Source organism: Cavenderia fasciculata, assembly GCF_000203815.1.
Source record: "Cavenderia fasciculata unplaced genomic scaffold Scf_EUAJFUG01CK1KI-5, whole genome shotgun sequence".
NCBI lineage: Eukaryota > Evosea > Eumycetozoa > Acytosteliales > Cavenderiaceae > Cavenderia > Cavenderia fasciculata.
Window position 1 is genome coordinate 505,336 of NW_004457637.1, and position 15,047 is coordinate 520,382.

Consider the following 15,047-nt stretch of genomic DNA (forward strand, 5'->3'; position numbering starts at 1 on the left):
CATTTTATTATTTCTTTTCAATCTTTAATTAATCTTCTAGTTTCTATCCAACATACCAGCAGCTTATTTCAAAAAATTTGTTGCTCAACCAACAATGAAAATTGAAAAAGTTGTTGAATTTAACAAATGGATGAGATATTCATCGATTGGTGTTATGATTATATGTTCCCTTTTGCTACTTTACATTGAATGTAGTAATTATTTCTATTCTTCATCACTCCATCCTCTAGACATTGGAATAGAATCGATCAAGAGTACCAAACCTCGTTTTATTCATCTCAAGAAAGATAAAATCGATACCTCAAAGATACCTTCTTTCGATCAAAATCTTGATATCAATAATAATCTGCAACAACAACAAAACCAAGATTCTTCATTGTATTCGTGGTTATGGAGATCATCAAAGTTAATCAATGATGATCGTCCACTATCAACAGCATCATTTCCAACAACCTCTTCAGATTCACCACCACCACTCTTTTATAAAGAACAACAATTCAATCAATACATAGTACAATTCCATGATACTATTTCCAAAGATATACGTAAAAGATTGGATATGGTTCTACAAGAGGTAGAGGGATCAATGATACTCTTTTATATTCCAGATGACTCTTTTCATATTGTTATGACTTCAAGACAGGCTGAAAAGCTTCGTCTTCGTCTTTGGGTATCTTGGATCGGTCGGTACGATGCTCATCACAAGGTTCACATGTCTACCTTTAATCCCACCACACCTTTACTTGCTCGTGATCATCCATCATCATCTGTCATTATTCAATTGGTAGAGAATGGATTATTCAACACTCGTCAAGCAGTCGATGCTTTTGTTGAATCATGGAGCAATGCTATCAATCATCTCTTGTTGGCAACTAAAAAGGCCAAGATTAGTATAGTCGTTCCAGACTCTTATATTACCCCCTCCTCGAATACTCTTCAACAACAACAAACATCAAGATTTGTTTCAAAGTTGGTTGCCAAAGTCGAGTGTCTCGATCAGCAACACTGCAATATCGACGAAAGTGAAAAGTTGGCATACGATTGGATATCTGGACAAGTAGAATGTCTATTTCTAGAGAGAAAGGGAGTCCACCAAACCTCCAACAAGTATGCACCAACCATCATGTTTTCTCGTGTCAATGATTCATTGTTGCCCCCCAATGACCTTTCCAAGATCCCTCTTCGTGGATCCGGTCAAATCATCGGATGTTCAGATACCGGTCTCGATATGAGTCATTGTTTCTTTAGTGATCCCGCAGAGCCACTTCCATCACCTGTCGTAAATCTTAAACATCGAAAGGTTGTAGCTCTATTTAATTATCAAAATGATAATACAGATGATATTGATGGTCATGGTACACATGTTGTAAGTATATAAATAACAAATATAAAATAATATATATATTAATTATTATTATTATTATTATTTTTATTAATTTAGGTTGGATCAATGGTTGGTTTAACATCTACACCATCAGATGTGATAAATGAGTACAGAGGTACAGCATTTGATGCCAAAGTAGCTTTTGCAGATATCTCCTCTCCAAATGGAGGAGCACCCACCCCACCGGTCAACATTGGTGATATGTATCAAGCTATTTATGATGCTGGTGCTCGTGTCCAGGGTGATTCCTGGGGATCTGTTAGCACAGCTGGTTATGATGGCTCATATAGTATTGCTTCAAGTGATATTGATCGATTTATTCAAAACCATCCAGTATGTAAAAAATTTTAAACTTAAACTTGCCAACCCACAACATATTCAGACTGCTCTAACAATCTTTCTCTTTCTTTTTTTTTATTTTTTTTTTAGGACTTTTTAATTTGTAGAGCAGCAGGTAATAATGGACAACCCATGTCTTTATTATCACAATCAGTAGCAAAAAATGTTTTAACGGTTGGAGCTCAAAACAGTCGTTTTGATAGTTTTCTACCAGCAGTATCCAATTTTAAAAGTTTCTCAGCAGAACAAAATCAGTAGGTGGAAATATTATATTATTCTAGTAGATTTCATTGGCTAATTTAATTTTTAATTTTTTTTTAAATAGAGGATTACAAACAGCATGTCAATTTGATCAACAGTATTGCAACTTTACCGATGCACAGTGTTGCTCAGGACAAGCCACTGCTAGAGGGTTGGCTAATTGTTGCTTGGCGAGCATTAAAAGTCAATTCATTAGTGTATTTGGCAATGCATCATCTCAGAACATTTTAAATGAAAATAATATTGCAACTTTTTCATCAAAAGGACCTACCCACGATGGTCGTATCAAACCAGATGTAGTAGCTCCCGGTTTCTTTGTTGTATCTTCACGTAGTAATGGTCCAAATAATGCTAATCAATGTGCAACCGGAGTTGCAAGCGATGCACTACTTGCACTTGAAGGTACAAGTATGTCGACACCCCATGTGGCGGCAGCAGCAACCATCCTCCGTCAATACTTGGTTCAAGGTTATTATCCAACAGGTGAAGCCACACCCTCCAATGCATTTGTATCACCCCCTGCGGCTTTGATGAAGGCATTTATCATTAATTCTGCAACCAGATTGAATGGTACGATGGAGGTTCCTGTTGATTCCTCTCCAACTGGTCGTTCACCAATGCCTACTCGTACTACAGTAACTGGTGCATCCTATGTCGATGGATGGGGAGCCGTCAAACTTGGCAACTTGCTAAATTTCAATTCACAACCAAACCCTTTGAAACCATGGATCTTAATTGGTGGCCTAGGAGGAGAAGGTCAATCAATCCCTAGCTGGAGAGAGCCAGACATCGAGTTTAACAAAACAGCAAGCTATTGTGTCAAATTTGTAACAAAGGATCCCTCGATTGTTGGTGACCCACAAATCAGAGCAACTCTAGTGTGGACAGATCCAGCTAGCAATCCCGGAGCTTTTTACGATTTGGTAAACAATCTTGACCTAAGGGTGCAGCATGGAAATGTCATCGAACTAGGAAATCAAGGAGCCGAGTCTGTCACCGTGACTGGAGCCCTTGCCGACTCCATCAACAACGTCGAGCAGATTACAATCACACCCACTCAGGATGGTACCATTTACAAATACACTGTCATTGGCAAAAATATTCCCATTGGCCCACAAAAATATTCTATTGTCATTTCTGGTATCAACGGTCAATATGAAACGAGCTATTGTCCTCAGTGTGGAGCCGGTGATATTGGTGTGTGTACCGTGCCAAACGGAGAGGGTACTCAGAAATGTAACTCCAAAACATTATTGTGGGACACGTGTATTGTCAACAGTTGTGCATCTGGTTACAACTATAACTCTCTTACCAACTCTTGCTCTGCCTTTCTTTCCTACAATTACATTGTCATCATTGTGGCTGGAGCAACCATGATTCTTCTCTTTTCTATCATTGGTCTCATCAAATATATGGAGAGAAAAGAAAAAAGAAATAGAAAAGAGGATATAGAATGTCTAAAGAGTCACGATGACAGTGACGATGAAAGTGATATGGAAGATGACGACGACGACGACAAGAAGAAGAAAAAGGAAGAGTCTGAATTGGATGGAACCACAGATGGAAATGAAAAACGTGTCAATGAAAAAGGTGTTGATAATATTAATGGTGGAGACGGTGGCGGAGGAGGGGGTGGTGGTGACGCTAATGGAGCAATAATAGTTGCGGGTGGGGCAACGGCAGCAATCATAGGTAAAAAGAAAAGAAAGAGTCAAGTAAGACGTATTCATGTAAAACACAAAAGCGAAAAGGCCAAAGTCACTATCCCAGATCTCTATTCCCTCATTTCGCCATTCATATTCCGTCTATTGATTTCGGCCGCTTGTTCCCTCATTTCAACAGCCGCTGCAATCCTTCAACCATTTTATATTGGTAACATCATTCAAGCCATCCCAACTACCACCTCGATCAATGATCTACGTGAACAATTTATCTATATTTTCTTGTTGGCTTTGGTAGAATTTGTTTTTACAACTATTAGTAGTTGGGTTTCTGGTATAGTAAATGAATTAATGTCTTTAAGTTTACAAGTAGTAAGTAACACAAAAAAAAAAAAAAAAAAAAATACTACATTTATAATTTATTTCTAATTTTTGATTTTATTTTTTATTTTTATTTTTAATAGAAAGTATTTAAAACAATTATGTTACAAGAGATGGGATTCTTTAGTAGAAACAATGCTCCAACACTTATCAATGTATTGATTATCGATACACCAATGCTTAGATCAGCATTGACAGGTATACTGTTAACATTTGCAACTGGTATTTGTAAATTTGTTGGTAGTTTGGTATTCTTGTTCTCGATCAGTTGGAAGTTGTCATTGGCATTTTTTGCAACCATTCCAATTCTTGCCATCACCACCAAGATACAATCACAGTTTGCCAAGAGATTGACTCGTCAATTGTTATTCTTTACCTCTAAACTCTCAAAAACTGGTAGTGAAGCAATGGTCAATGTTCAAGTTGTCCTAAACTACAACAAACAAGAGTCTGAAATCAAAAGATTTGACAATAGCGCCATGGACGTTTATGAAACAGCAAGAAGTCTTATTGTTGTAAATACATTTGCAGGATCGGTCAAATGGTTCTTGGTCGAGACATTGGCATTTATCATTCTCTATTTTGGTGCCTATCTCTCCATTAGAAAGGAGTTCTCTGTCGGTCTATTGGTTAGTTTTACTCTTTATGTTGGTTATGTCATTGAAAGTTCACAAAGTCTCTTTGGTATCTATATCAGTTATGTTCAATCTCTTGCCAGTGCTCATAGAGTCTTCCTTATTCTACGTAATGTTCCTCGAAGAAGAAAGGAAAAGTATATCGATCCAAGCCAGCTAAACGATGGTACGTTTATTAGTTCAACAACTCCAAGTCTGGTTGGACAACAAACGACACCGCCGCCCACAGCACTTGTTGGTGATTCACCACCCTCTACAACACCCAACAGCGACGATGTTTCCTCTGCCGCTGTGGTACCACCACCACCACAGACCGATGACAATATTTCGCAAGTTCCACTCAGTAAAAAAGAGGAGAAACAATTGGCAAAGCAGAGAGACAAGGCCAAATACAAAGAGACTGGTATTTCCATTGTCGAGTTGCAAGAGCTTCCCAACACATTTGTAAAGTTGAAGCGCGTCAAAGGAGATATCGAATTCAAGAATGTCTCGTTTAGATATCCATCCAGACCCGATGTTGTTGTTCTCAACAATATCACATTGAAACTCGAACAAGGTAAATGTTATGGTCTAGTAGGTCCAAGTGGATCAGGAAAATCTACCTGTCTCGAATTGATGGCCAACTTTTATCAAATCAATCAAGGTGAAATTATATTGGATGGACACAACACCAAGATGATATCGCCAATCGATCTTAGAAAATTCATCACTGTTGTAAATCAACAGCCATTCCTCTTTGATAGTACAGTGGCCGAGAATATTGGATATGCATTGGACAAGCCAACTAGAGAAGAGATTATAGAGGCCAGCAAGATGGCCAATGCTCACGAATTTATTATCGATCTTCCATTGGGATACGACACTCAATTGGGACAAGCAGGTAGTATGTTGTCTGGTGGTCAAAAGAAACGTATTGCCGTTGCTCGTGCCATCTGTGCCAAACGTACAATTATGTTACTCGACGAAATCACTGCCGAATTGGATCCAGAGTCGGAAGAAGCTATCACTAATTCAATCAAGAAATTGACTCGTGGTCATACTGTTGTCATTGTGGCCCACAAAATAGCTGCTGTTCGTGATTGTGACAAGATCTTTGTTTTGGAAAAAGGTTGTCTAGTCGAACAAGGAACTCATACCGAATTGATGGACATGAAGGGTCGTTATTGTAGAATGTTTTCAAACCATGATTCAGATCAACAAATAGATTTGGCTTTACCATCAATTGATAATAATAATAATAATAATAATAATAATAACAATAATAATAATAATAATTGATAAATAAATAAAAAGAGTAGAATCATATATATACTTATGTTTTTGTTAATTTATCTTTTCTGTAATGTTTATATAATTTTAACAATGTTGTTTAGGCTCTGAAGGCTTTACGAATTTCAAACTCGTTTTCGACATCATTCATCATTGTTTCAAAGAGAGTAGTGTATTCGAGATCCTTTTCAGAATTTGACCATTGTGATTCTAAAAAAAAAGAGAAAGAAAAGTTAATAAACATGGTTTAAAAGTTGTATCGAGTAGTAGTAGTAGAAGAAGTACTAGTTTGTTCATCATTTACCTTCCAAATATTGCTTCTTGACGTTCAAGTCGAAAGCAATCTTGTGTCTTCTGTCTCTTTGAGCTAGTGTAGCTGTTGGTAATCTACGGAGAACTTCCTTTACGACTGGAGTTTCGTTGTAAAGATCAGCATAGTATAAACCTGTTTGATGATGATGATGATGAAAAGGTGAGTAAGTTTATGTTATTTTGATTGGTTTCACAATGATCTTCTTCTTCTTCTTACCAATCTTTTGGTGTTCGAGGAAAGTATTTCTGAGGAGTTGAGTGATTCTTGACATTATTAGATAGATCTTTCTTTTATATTACACTTATGTGATCTGCAAACAGATTTTCAAGCTTGAAAGAGAGAGTGATAGAAACGACACACCAAAAAAATGAATAAAAAAAAAAAAAAACAAAAAATAATTTAAATAGTGTGAACGATTCATTGGTGTGATGATGATCAAAAAAGGTAAACTATTGTATGATCATAGCAGCTACTGTAATAATCGAAATATTTCGAAATAATGACAGATACAGATATGAATGAACAAAATACAACAACATCAACAACATCTACAACGACTTCTTCTTCTTCTTCTACAAACAAGATTGAAGAGATTAAATCAAATCTAAAATCACAAAGAGTAGCAACACATAGTCACATTAAAGGTTTGGGTTTAAATGTAGATGGTAGCGCAAATACAATAGGAGATGGTTTGGTTGGTCAATCAAAAGCAAGAGAAGCTGCTGGTATAGTGGCAGAGTTGATTAGATCTAAAAAGATGGCTGGTAAAGCTTTACTTTTGGCTGGTCCACCAGGCACCGGAAAGACTGCTTTGGCACTTGCTATTGCACACGATCTCGGCACAAAGGTACCTTTTTGTCCAATGGTTGGTTCAGAGGTATACAGTAGCGAGGTTAAAAAGACAGAGATATTGATGGAGAATTTCCGTCGTTCCATTGGTCTTCGTGTCAAAGAGACAAAAGATGTCTACGAAGGTGAGGTTACAGAGATTACACCAGAAGAGACTGATAATGTTATGGGTGGTTATGGAAAAACCATTGCTCACGTGACTGTTGGACTCAAGACTACCAAGGGTACAAAACAACTCAAACTAGATCCAACCATCTATGAAAGTATTCAAAAAGAACGTATCACTGTCGGAGATGTCATCTATGTCGAAGCCAACAGTGGTAGCGTAAAGAGAGTCGGTAGAAGTGATTTCTATGCCACAGAACACGATCTCGAAGCAGAGGAATACGTCCCACTTCCAAAGGGAGAGGTTTTCAAAAAGAAAGAAATCATTCAAGATGTAACTCTTCACGATTTGGATCTTGCCAATGCCAAACCACAAGGTGGACAAGATATAATGTCAATGATGGGTCAAATGATGAAACCAAAGAAAACAGAAATCACTGAAAAATTACGTTTGGAAATTAATAAGGTAAAAAAACAAAAAAAAAAACAATATTTCTATATTTAATTATTTATTTTATTTATTTATTTATTTAAATAGATTGTTAATAGATATATTGAACAAGGAGTAGCAGAATTGGTACCAGGTGTATTATTTATTGATGAAATTCATATGTTGGATATTGAATGTTTTTCATATTTAAACAAAGCACTAGAGAGTACATTGGCACCGATTGTTATTTTTGCTACCAATCGTGGAAATTGTACAATTAAAGGAACAGATATCATCTCACCACATGGTATCCCAGTTGATTTATTGGATCGTTTAATGATTATTCGCACTTTACCCTATTCTTTTAACGAGATTGTACAAATTCTCACGATCAGAGCCACTGTTGAAGGTCACAAGATTGAAGACGATGCTCTTACCTATTTGGCAGAGATTGGTGACAAATCATCACTTCGTTATGCTATCCAACTTTTGACTCCTTCAGCTATCCTTTCAAAAACAAATGGTCGTACTTCTATTACCAAGGATGACATTGAAGAAGTTAGTTCTTTATTTAATGATGCCAAAACTTCTGCCAAATTGTTAGAAGAAAATAAATCAAAATATCTTTATTAAAGAAAGATAAAGATAAATATAAATATAAAAAAAAAAAATTGATATTACAAATTGAATACATATATATATATATTTATTTATTATTTTTGATTTAAGCAGATTCTCTTGGTTGTAATTCAGCAGAGAATTTTGTTACTTCTGTTTTAAGAATTTTGATCAACTCATCAAAAGCACTACCAGTTACACTTTCATTAGCCATGACATCCATGATTGTTGAACGGAGGACTGGAATTGATCCTTCATAAGGCAGGTTCTTTAATCCAATTCGTTTGGCAAACGAGTTGATAAAGGTATTACCATAAGATGGACCAAATTCAGTGTTGGAAATCACCAAATCATATTCCTTGAGATCGGGTTCTGGAATATAGTCGAATCTCTTGTAAATTTTGTCATTAAAGTCACAGAATACCTTGTAGTCGGTATTGACTACTCCCTTGATCTTTGGGTTAAAAGCATAACAGATGATGTTTTGGTCTGGTCCTATTTCGGCCAATTGTTTGATCAGTTCCTTGTTCTTTGAAATTTCTTCAGAACTCTTGAATTGTCCGTTTGGAAGGATAAGATTCTTTTTGAAATATTCCAATTGAAGGGCAGATGGTGGAACTGGGACACCGTGAACAACGAAATTATCGGTTGGGGAACACATCCAGATGAGACGGAGATAAAAAAGACGGGTATTCAACATACATCTCTTGAGCAAGGTACCATAGCCAGATTTTGAGGTACGAATCACCGAGTGACTTAGGTAGACAGCGCAAGCAGCGGCACCAGGTTTACTACCTTCTACACCATAAATACCGACACTTGTTACACCAGTACCTCCAATGTAGACACCAGTGTAGACCAGTGAATCTCTGAGTCTAGAGTTACGGTAACAGATGGCGCCAGCTGGGTATGGAATGTAACCACTCTTGTGAGGATCGATAGTGATGGTATCGGCACGGGAACAAGCATGTAATTGTTTCTTGAAATAGTCAGAGCAGTACAAAGCTGGATCAGATTCATCCATATTGTTAAATGGAGATGGTGGGGTTTTGGTAGTTGTTGGATGGAACACATCGGCAATTGGATCCTCCAACAAATAGTCTGGACGGATCATTGATAAAAAGTATCCTCCCCAAGCAGCATCGACATGCACAGCAAAGTTAAGTCCTTTCTTTCTAAATTCATCACGAATTGAAATGATTTCGTCAATGTGATCGACACCAGACTCTTCGGTAGTACCTAGGACTCCAACTGCACCAATCACTGGGATTTTGTGTAAAAGACATGCTTCCAGGTGAGCTCTTAGAACAGTCATCTCCATACGTCCATGTTTATCCACTGGGAGAATCTTGACAGCATCAGATCCCAAACCCAAAAGGGCACCAGCTTTTGGAATTGAATAGTGACCAGTGGCTGGAGTAAGAAAACATGGTTCTCTAATATTGTGTTGAGTAAAAAAGGTAAGGATACCGAGATTCGATGGATGGTATTGCTTGAGGAGATAGGTAATCTCTGATGGCTCAATGTTGCAAATGATACCAACACGATAGGGGAGTCCAGCACAATCATCGACAGAGAGATTGAGGGCCTCCCAAGTACTACACTGGCTGAGCTTCTTGATTGTACCGTTGGCAAGTTTGACAGTCAGATCCACAGCCTTGGCAAGTTTGGGTTGGTACTTGATAGCTTCATTCAAAGCCAATGGAAGGAACTTGGCCCAGTAGACACTCCACATTGCTTCGTCGTTTGCTACGGTACCACCACTTGTCAGGTGACCACGTGGAGTAATTTGATCGATTGAAAGTCTGGCCTTTTCAGTTTCAGTGAGGACAGGGTCGAGGGGCTTGGGGAAAGGGAAACCAACCATTCTGCAAAGATCGATACCAACAGCCAACTCGATATAAGTGGTTACTGGACTAGCTTGGATTGTAACATTGTTGGGATTATACAGAATAGTACTGATATATCCTACTACAGAGGCAATGGTAACATCTGATGTCATATGACCAATGTATCTAAACGAGGAGTATGGAAGTGACTTTGTCAAAAACTTGAATAGTCTCTCTGACTTTTCCTTCATATCCTTGGCAGCATTTTGATAATCGGGAGTCAATTGGAAATCTGGATTAAAGATTGGGGAGTCTTCTTTTCTAAAATTCTTTCTAGAGTCAATATGAGCCTTGAAAGCAGAGTTGATCAGTTCAGAAAATAATGCTTGGTTTTCAGCCTAAAGTAGAAAGAGAAACAAAAGAAAATAAGTTAGAAAAAAAATAGGATGAAAAAATAAGAGTAGGATTATTTACTTTTGGTCCTAAAAATTGTGATTGTGGACAGTATTTAACTGAAGAACCAGATAAACCTGGTAGTTCCTTTCCAAACTGAATAAATTCCTCCAAAAATTCTTTTGGTATGTTGTATGGATTGCTCATGATAATTTAATAGATAAATGATAGATAAATAAATGAAATGAATTAAAACCTAAAGTATGCTGGGTGTCAAGGTATTTATATCTAATGGTTAACAAAGCAATTTAAAATCAATGGAAAGATTTACATGTCAGATTACAAATCCGTTGCAACTTTTTTAAAAAAGGGAATTTTCAATTCTGATTGGGGAGATGTTGTAGGGGTTTTTTAAAAATGGATTTTGATTGAACACACACGTGTGATTTTAGGTAAAGATTGGCAAAAAACCGTTCAAACTAAAAAAGAATGAGGCTTACAAAAATAACAGTGTGGCCCATCTACATCTGTTGCAAACCAGGATAGGGGCTCAGTCTTTATTATTACACAATGGTTGTGTTTGAAATTCCTTTGCTATGTTGGTTATTTCAACCTTGAGAGTGTTTATAATATCTGCCAGGGCAACATCAATAAATACCTCCATTATGGTTGAACGCAAAACAGGTATTGAAACAAATGATTGTGGCACATTGACAAGACCAACACGTTGGATAAAGGCATTTATAAAAGTTGTACCATGTGTCGAACTAATAGAGGTATTTGATAGGATGAGGTCATACTTGTTAGAGTCCAAATCTTGAGGAATTGAACTGAATCTTGAATAAATTCGATCATTAAACTGACAAAACTGTTGGTAGTCGGTATTTTGAATGCCATCTAGAGTTTTAAAGTTGAACGAGTAGCAAACGATATTTTGGTCTGGTCCAACCTCTGCCAATCGTTGAATCAGATCCTTGTCGTCGCTGGCAATATCTTGATATGGCTTCAAGTTTCCATCGTCTTGGGTGATCTTTGCTTTTAAATATTTCAATTCGGCTAAACTTGGTGGATTTGTTATGCAGTGAACGACAAAGTTATTGGTCTCGTCGGCCATCCAGAGCAGAGAAAGATAAAAGAGTCTGGTAAGCAATAGGCACTTTTTATGAATCATACCGTATCCAGATTTTGATGTACGAATAAGAGAGTGGCTAAGGTACACTGCAGAGGCGGCTGCACCTGGTTTGCTTCCCTCGATACCATAGATACCGACACTTGTCACTTTAGAACTACCAATGTAGACGGCACTGTGAACAAGTGTATCTCTTTGTCGAGAGTTGCGATAGCAGATTGCACCAGCCGAATAGGGTACGTAACCACCTTTGTGAGGATCAATTGTTATAGTATCTACTCGAGAACAAGCATAAAGTTGTTTTCTTAGATACAAACTGCAATATATTTCTGGGTCATCTTTATCCATGTTGTTGTGTGGTGAGTTTGGGATCATCACAGTGGCAGATGGACAAAAAACATCTTCAAATGTATCTTGCTCAATGATATAGTCACTTCGTATACACGACAATAGATAACCTCCGAGTGCTGCGTCTACATGAATAGTGAAATCCAGTCCCCTTTGCCTAAATTCCTCTCGAATTCCTAGGATACCATCTATATCATCCACACTGCTCTCTTCTGTAGTGCCGAGTATTGCAATGACTGCAATGACTGGCGTGTGATTGACAAGACACTGTCGCAATTCTTCTCTGAAAAGGACAAGGTCCATGTGTCCCTTTTCGTCGACTGGAACCTTTTTGGTACTCTTGGTTCCAAAGCCAAGGAGGTTCGATGCCTTTGGTATAGAATAATGGCTGGGACCCGATGCAATAAAGAGAGGTTCATTGATCTTGTGGTGTTGGAAAAACGAAAGGATACCAAGAGTTGATAGGTGATATTGTTTGACAAGGTAAATAACTTGACATGCTCCAATACCACAAATAGAAGCCACTCGGTGTGGAAGACCCACAGCAACATCGACAGATATATTTAGTGCTTCCCAAGAATCGAGGAGGGTAAGCTGTTTGGACTGTCCATTGCAAAGTTGAACGGAAAACGACGATGCAGGAGCCAAGAGAGGTTCATTTCTAATAGCCTCTGCCAAAGCCAATGGAATAAATTTGGTACATGATGCGCTCCACATTGCTTCATCGTTTGCCACTGTTCCTCCGCTTGTCAAATGACCACTAGGGGATATGTGGTCCTGTAGATGGAGGAGGTTATGTGATTCGGATGGAAACTGAAATCCAATCATTCGGCACAAATCGTTGATTACCGCCATTTCGAGCCAAGTTGTAACCGGACTGGCTTGTGATGTAACATTATTTTGGTTGTATAACATCCCAGCAATATAACCAACCACCGATGCCATTGTTAAATCTGCATGCATGTGTGCCATATAACGCAATGAAGTAAATGGTATTGATCGTGTCAACAATTTTGATAGTTGTGTTGTTTTTTGCCTCATTTGTTCGGCAGTCTCAATAAACTCTGGTGTATCTTTAAATCCTTCTTTATAAACAGATACATCTCTACAATTGTATTTTCTTGAAGAAAAGTGGGTTTCTAAAGCAATATTGACCAATTCTTTAAATAATTGTGCATTCTCTGCCTAAGAAAGAAAAAAAAAAAAGAGAAAATTAGCATGAGTCACATTTTGAAACAGTTTTATACCAAAATAGGTTACCTTTGGGCCCAAGAAATGAGCAGTTGGTTGAAAATACTTTGTTGAACCTGATAGTCCTTGTATTTCTTTTCTAAAAACTTTATATTGTTCAATCAAATCCTATTTAAAAATATATAATAGAAAAGTGTGTTCAGTAAAAATGCTCTATAAACATATCTATTCTTTTATATTGTAATTACTTTTTTTTGAATTTTTGGTAATTCTTTTGAATCCATTTGACATGTAAATAATTAATTAATAATTAAATTAATAAATAAATAAATAAATAATAAATAATAACAATAATTAATATTAATAATAAATAAATAATAATAGTATGATCAATAAGATAAAAAAACAAGTTTAAACTATTTGGAAAAAATCCAAAGTGGATAAATCCAAAGTGGATAAATTAGACCATATTTTGCCAATATCACAATGACTTTTGATATCCATTATTATTATTATTATTATTATTATTATTATTATTATTATGGAAAATAGATATTGCAATATTAAAAATAATATAAAATAACTGTCATTTTCATCTGTTCCCAATCTGTTGTACTCTATTTGAAAACTTGATTGTATTACTTAACACTTTTGGGTTTTTGTTTTTCTAGATGAATCTCATTTGTTATTTTATGTCATTTATGAATGTGTTATATCTCTTTCATATAATAGAACTAATTCTTACTAATAACATTTACATATTTAGATGAAATTAAAGGTTTGACTGTGCTAGGTCAAATAATCGCGATTCTTGTTGCTATACCAAATATATTTGTTGTTGATAATAAATTTGATCAACAATACTTCTTTTGTATGATCGAATGTAACCTCTAATTTCCATTGTCATGTTGTTGGACTCATTCAGTTCTTCTTATATAGAAGATTTATGATTGAATTGTTTGATCAAACAATTATGATAAAAAAATTACAGGGGCCGCGGAACCAAAAAAAAAAATCAATAAATTTTCAAAAAAAAAAAAAAAAAAAATCTGGCTCTACCCATGACATCTATTCTTCTCTATTTGAACAATCAACCTCTGTATTATTTAAAAATTGTACATTATCCATTCTCTATTCTTTATTAACACCTGTAATCTATATACTAAAACAAAACAACAATGAGCAACTACGAAGAAGAAAACATCGATTCTGGTTCAGTAGCAGGCAAGTCAGACGCTGAATACAAGCAAGATATCTCTGCTCGTGAAAAGGAAGTAGCAAAGTTTTTGAATCAGTATGTAGTAGTAGTTTATAGCAGCTGCTAAATCTCTCTCTCCTCTCTCTCTCTCTCTCTCTCTCTCTCTCTCTCTCTCTCTCCTTCCTCTTCTAATCATCATTTCCGATTTTACTTAATACTAGAGGAAAACCATCTGAAGCCATCCCAATTGCTCTTCAAGACCCACCAATTTACACCAAATCACAAGCTATCAAAGATCAAAATTCTGCAGTTGTTGTTGGATTATTAGGACAAGTAAAGGAAAAGGATGTTGATGCATGCGTTGAACGTCTCGATGCCGACCAATTGGACATCTTGATGAAATACATCTACCGTGGACTTGCCACTGGTGATAACTCTGCCATCTTTTTCAAGTGGTTCGAAGCTACTCTCAAGAAGGGTGGTATCGGTTCAGTTGTCAGAGCCATCTCTGAAAGAAAGACTGTTTAAACTTTCCCCCCAAAAACTAAAGCTAAATAATATTATTTATTAAAACCAAAAAAAAAAAAGGAAAAGAGAGATAAGATATTCCTTTTTTATTATTCCTTTTTATTATTATTCCTTTTTGATATTGTATTAAATAAATGAAAAAACAATATGAATACCATTCAAGTGTGTGTAAGTTATATATATGTA

General features: G+C 36.4%; 6 protein-coding genes across 6 annotated transcripts; 3 read left to right on the top strand and 3 right to left on the bottom strand.

Annotated features, from left to right (window-relative positions):
• Nucleotides 1-94: 94 nt before the first annotated feature.
• Nucleotides 95-5,939, top strand: tagD (ABC transporter B family protein; the record flags this gene model as incomplete). Its single annotated transcript, XM_004351428.1, has 5 exons — nt 95-1,366; nt 1,442-1,717; nt 1,814-1,977; nt 2,049-4,017; nt 4,110-5,939. The coding sequence occupies 5 exons, from the start codon at nt 95-97 to the stop codon at nt 5,937-5,939; spliced, it is 5,511 nt and encodes a 1,836-aa protein (XP_004351480.1).
• Nucleotides 5,940-6,030: 91 nt separating this feature from the next.
• On the bottom strand, nt 6,031-6,514 carry uqcrb (cytochrome bd ubiquinol oxidase; the record flags this gene model as incomplete). The annotated part of the gene is made up of 3 exons (XM_004351429.1): nt 6,031-6,140; nt 6,235-6,375; nt 6,460-6,514. The coding sequence occupies 3 exons, from the start codon at nt 6,512-6,514 to the stop codon at nt 6,031-6,033; spliced, it is 306 nt and encodes a 101-aa protein (XP_004351481.1).
• Nucleotides 6,515-6,742: 228 nt separating this feature from the next.
• rvb1 (AAA ATPase domain-containing protein) lies at nt 6,743-8,260 on the top strand (the record flags this gene model as incomplete). Its single annotated transcript, XM_004351430.1, has 2 exons — nt 6,743-7,663; nt 7,736-8,260. 2 exons carry the CDS (start codon nt 6,743-6,745, stop codon nt 8,258-8,260), a joined length of 1,446 nt encoding a protein of 481 aa, XP_004351482.1.
• A 91-nt stretch (nt 8,261-8,351) lies between these two features.
• Nucleotides 8,352-10,674, bottom strand: DFA_10841 (pyridoxal phosphate-dependent decarboxylase family protein; the record flags this gene model as incomplete). Its single annotated transcript, XM_004351431.1, has 2 exons — nt 8,352-10,472; nt 10,549-10,674. 2 exons carry the CDS (start codon nt 10,672-10,674, stop codon nt 8,352-8,354), a joined length of 2,247 nt encoding a protein of 748 aa, XP_004351483.1.
• A 343-nt stretch (nt 10,675-11,017) lies between these two features.
• DFA_10842 (pyridoxal phosphate-dependent decarboxylase family protein) lies at nt 11,018-13,419 on the bottom strand (the record flags this gene model as incomplete). The annotated part of the gene is made up of 3 exons (XM_004351432.1): nt 11,018-13,129; nt 13,205-13,303; nt 13,384-13,419. 3 exons carry the CDS (start codon nt 13,417-13,419, stop codon nt 11,018-11,020), a joined length of 2,247 nt encoding a protein of 748 aa, XP_004351484.1.
• An 894-nt stretch (nt 13,420-14,313) lies between these two features.
• Nucleotides 14,314-14,861, top strand: arcE (actin related protein 2/3 complex; the record flags this gene model as incomplete). Its single annotated transcript, XM_004351433.1, has 2 exons — nt 14,314-14,429; nt 14,555-14,861. The coding sequence occupies 2 exons, from the start codon at nt 14,314-14,316 to the stop codon at nt 14,859-14,861; spliced, it is 423 nt and encodes a 140-aa protein (XP_004351485.1).
• Between the last annotated feature and the right edge of the window lie 186 nt (nt 14,862-15,047).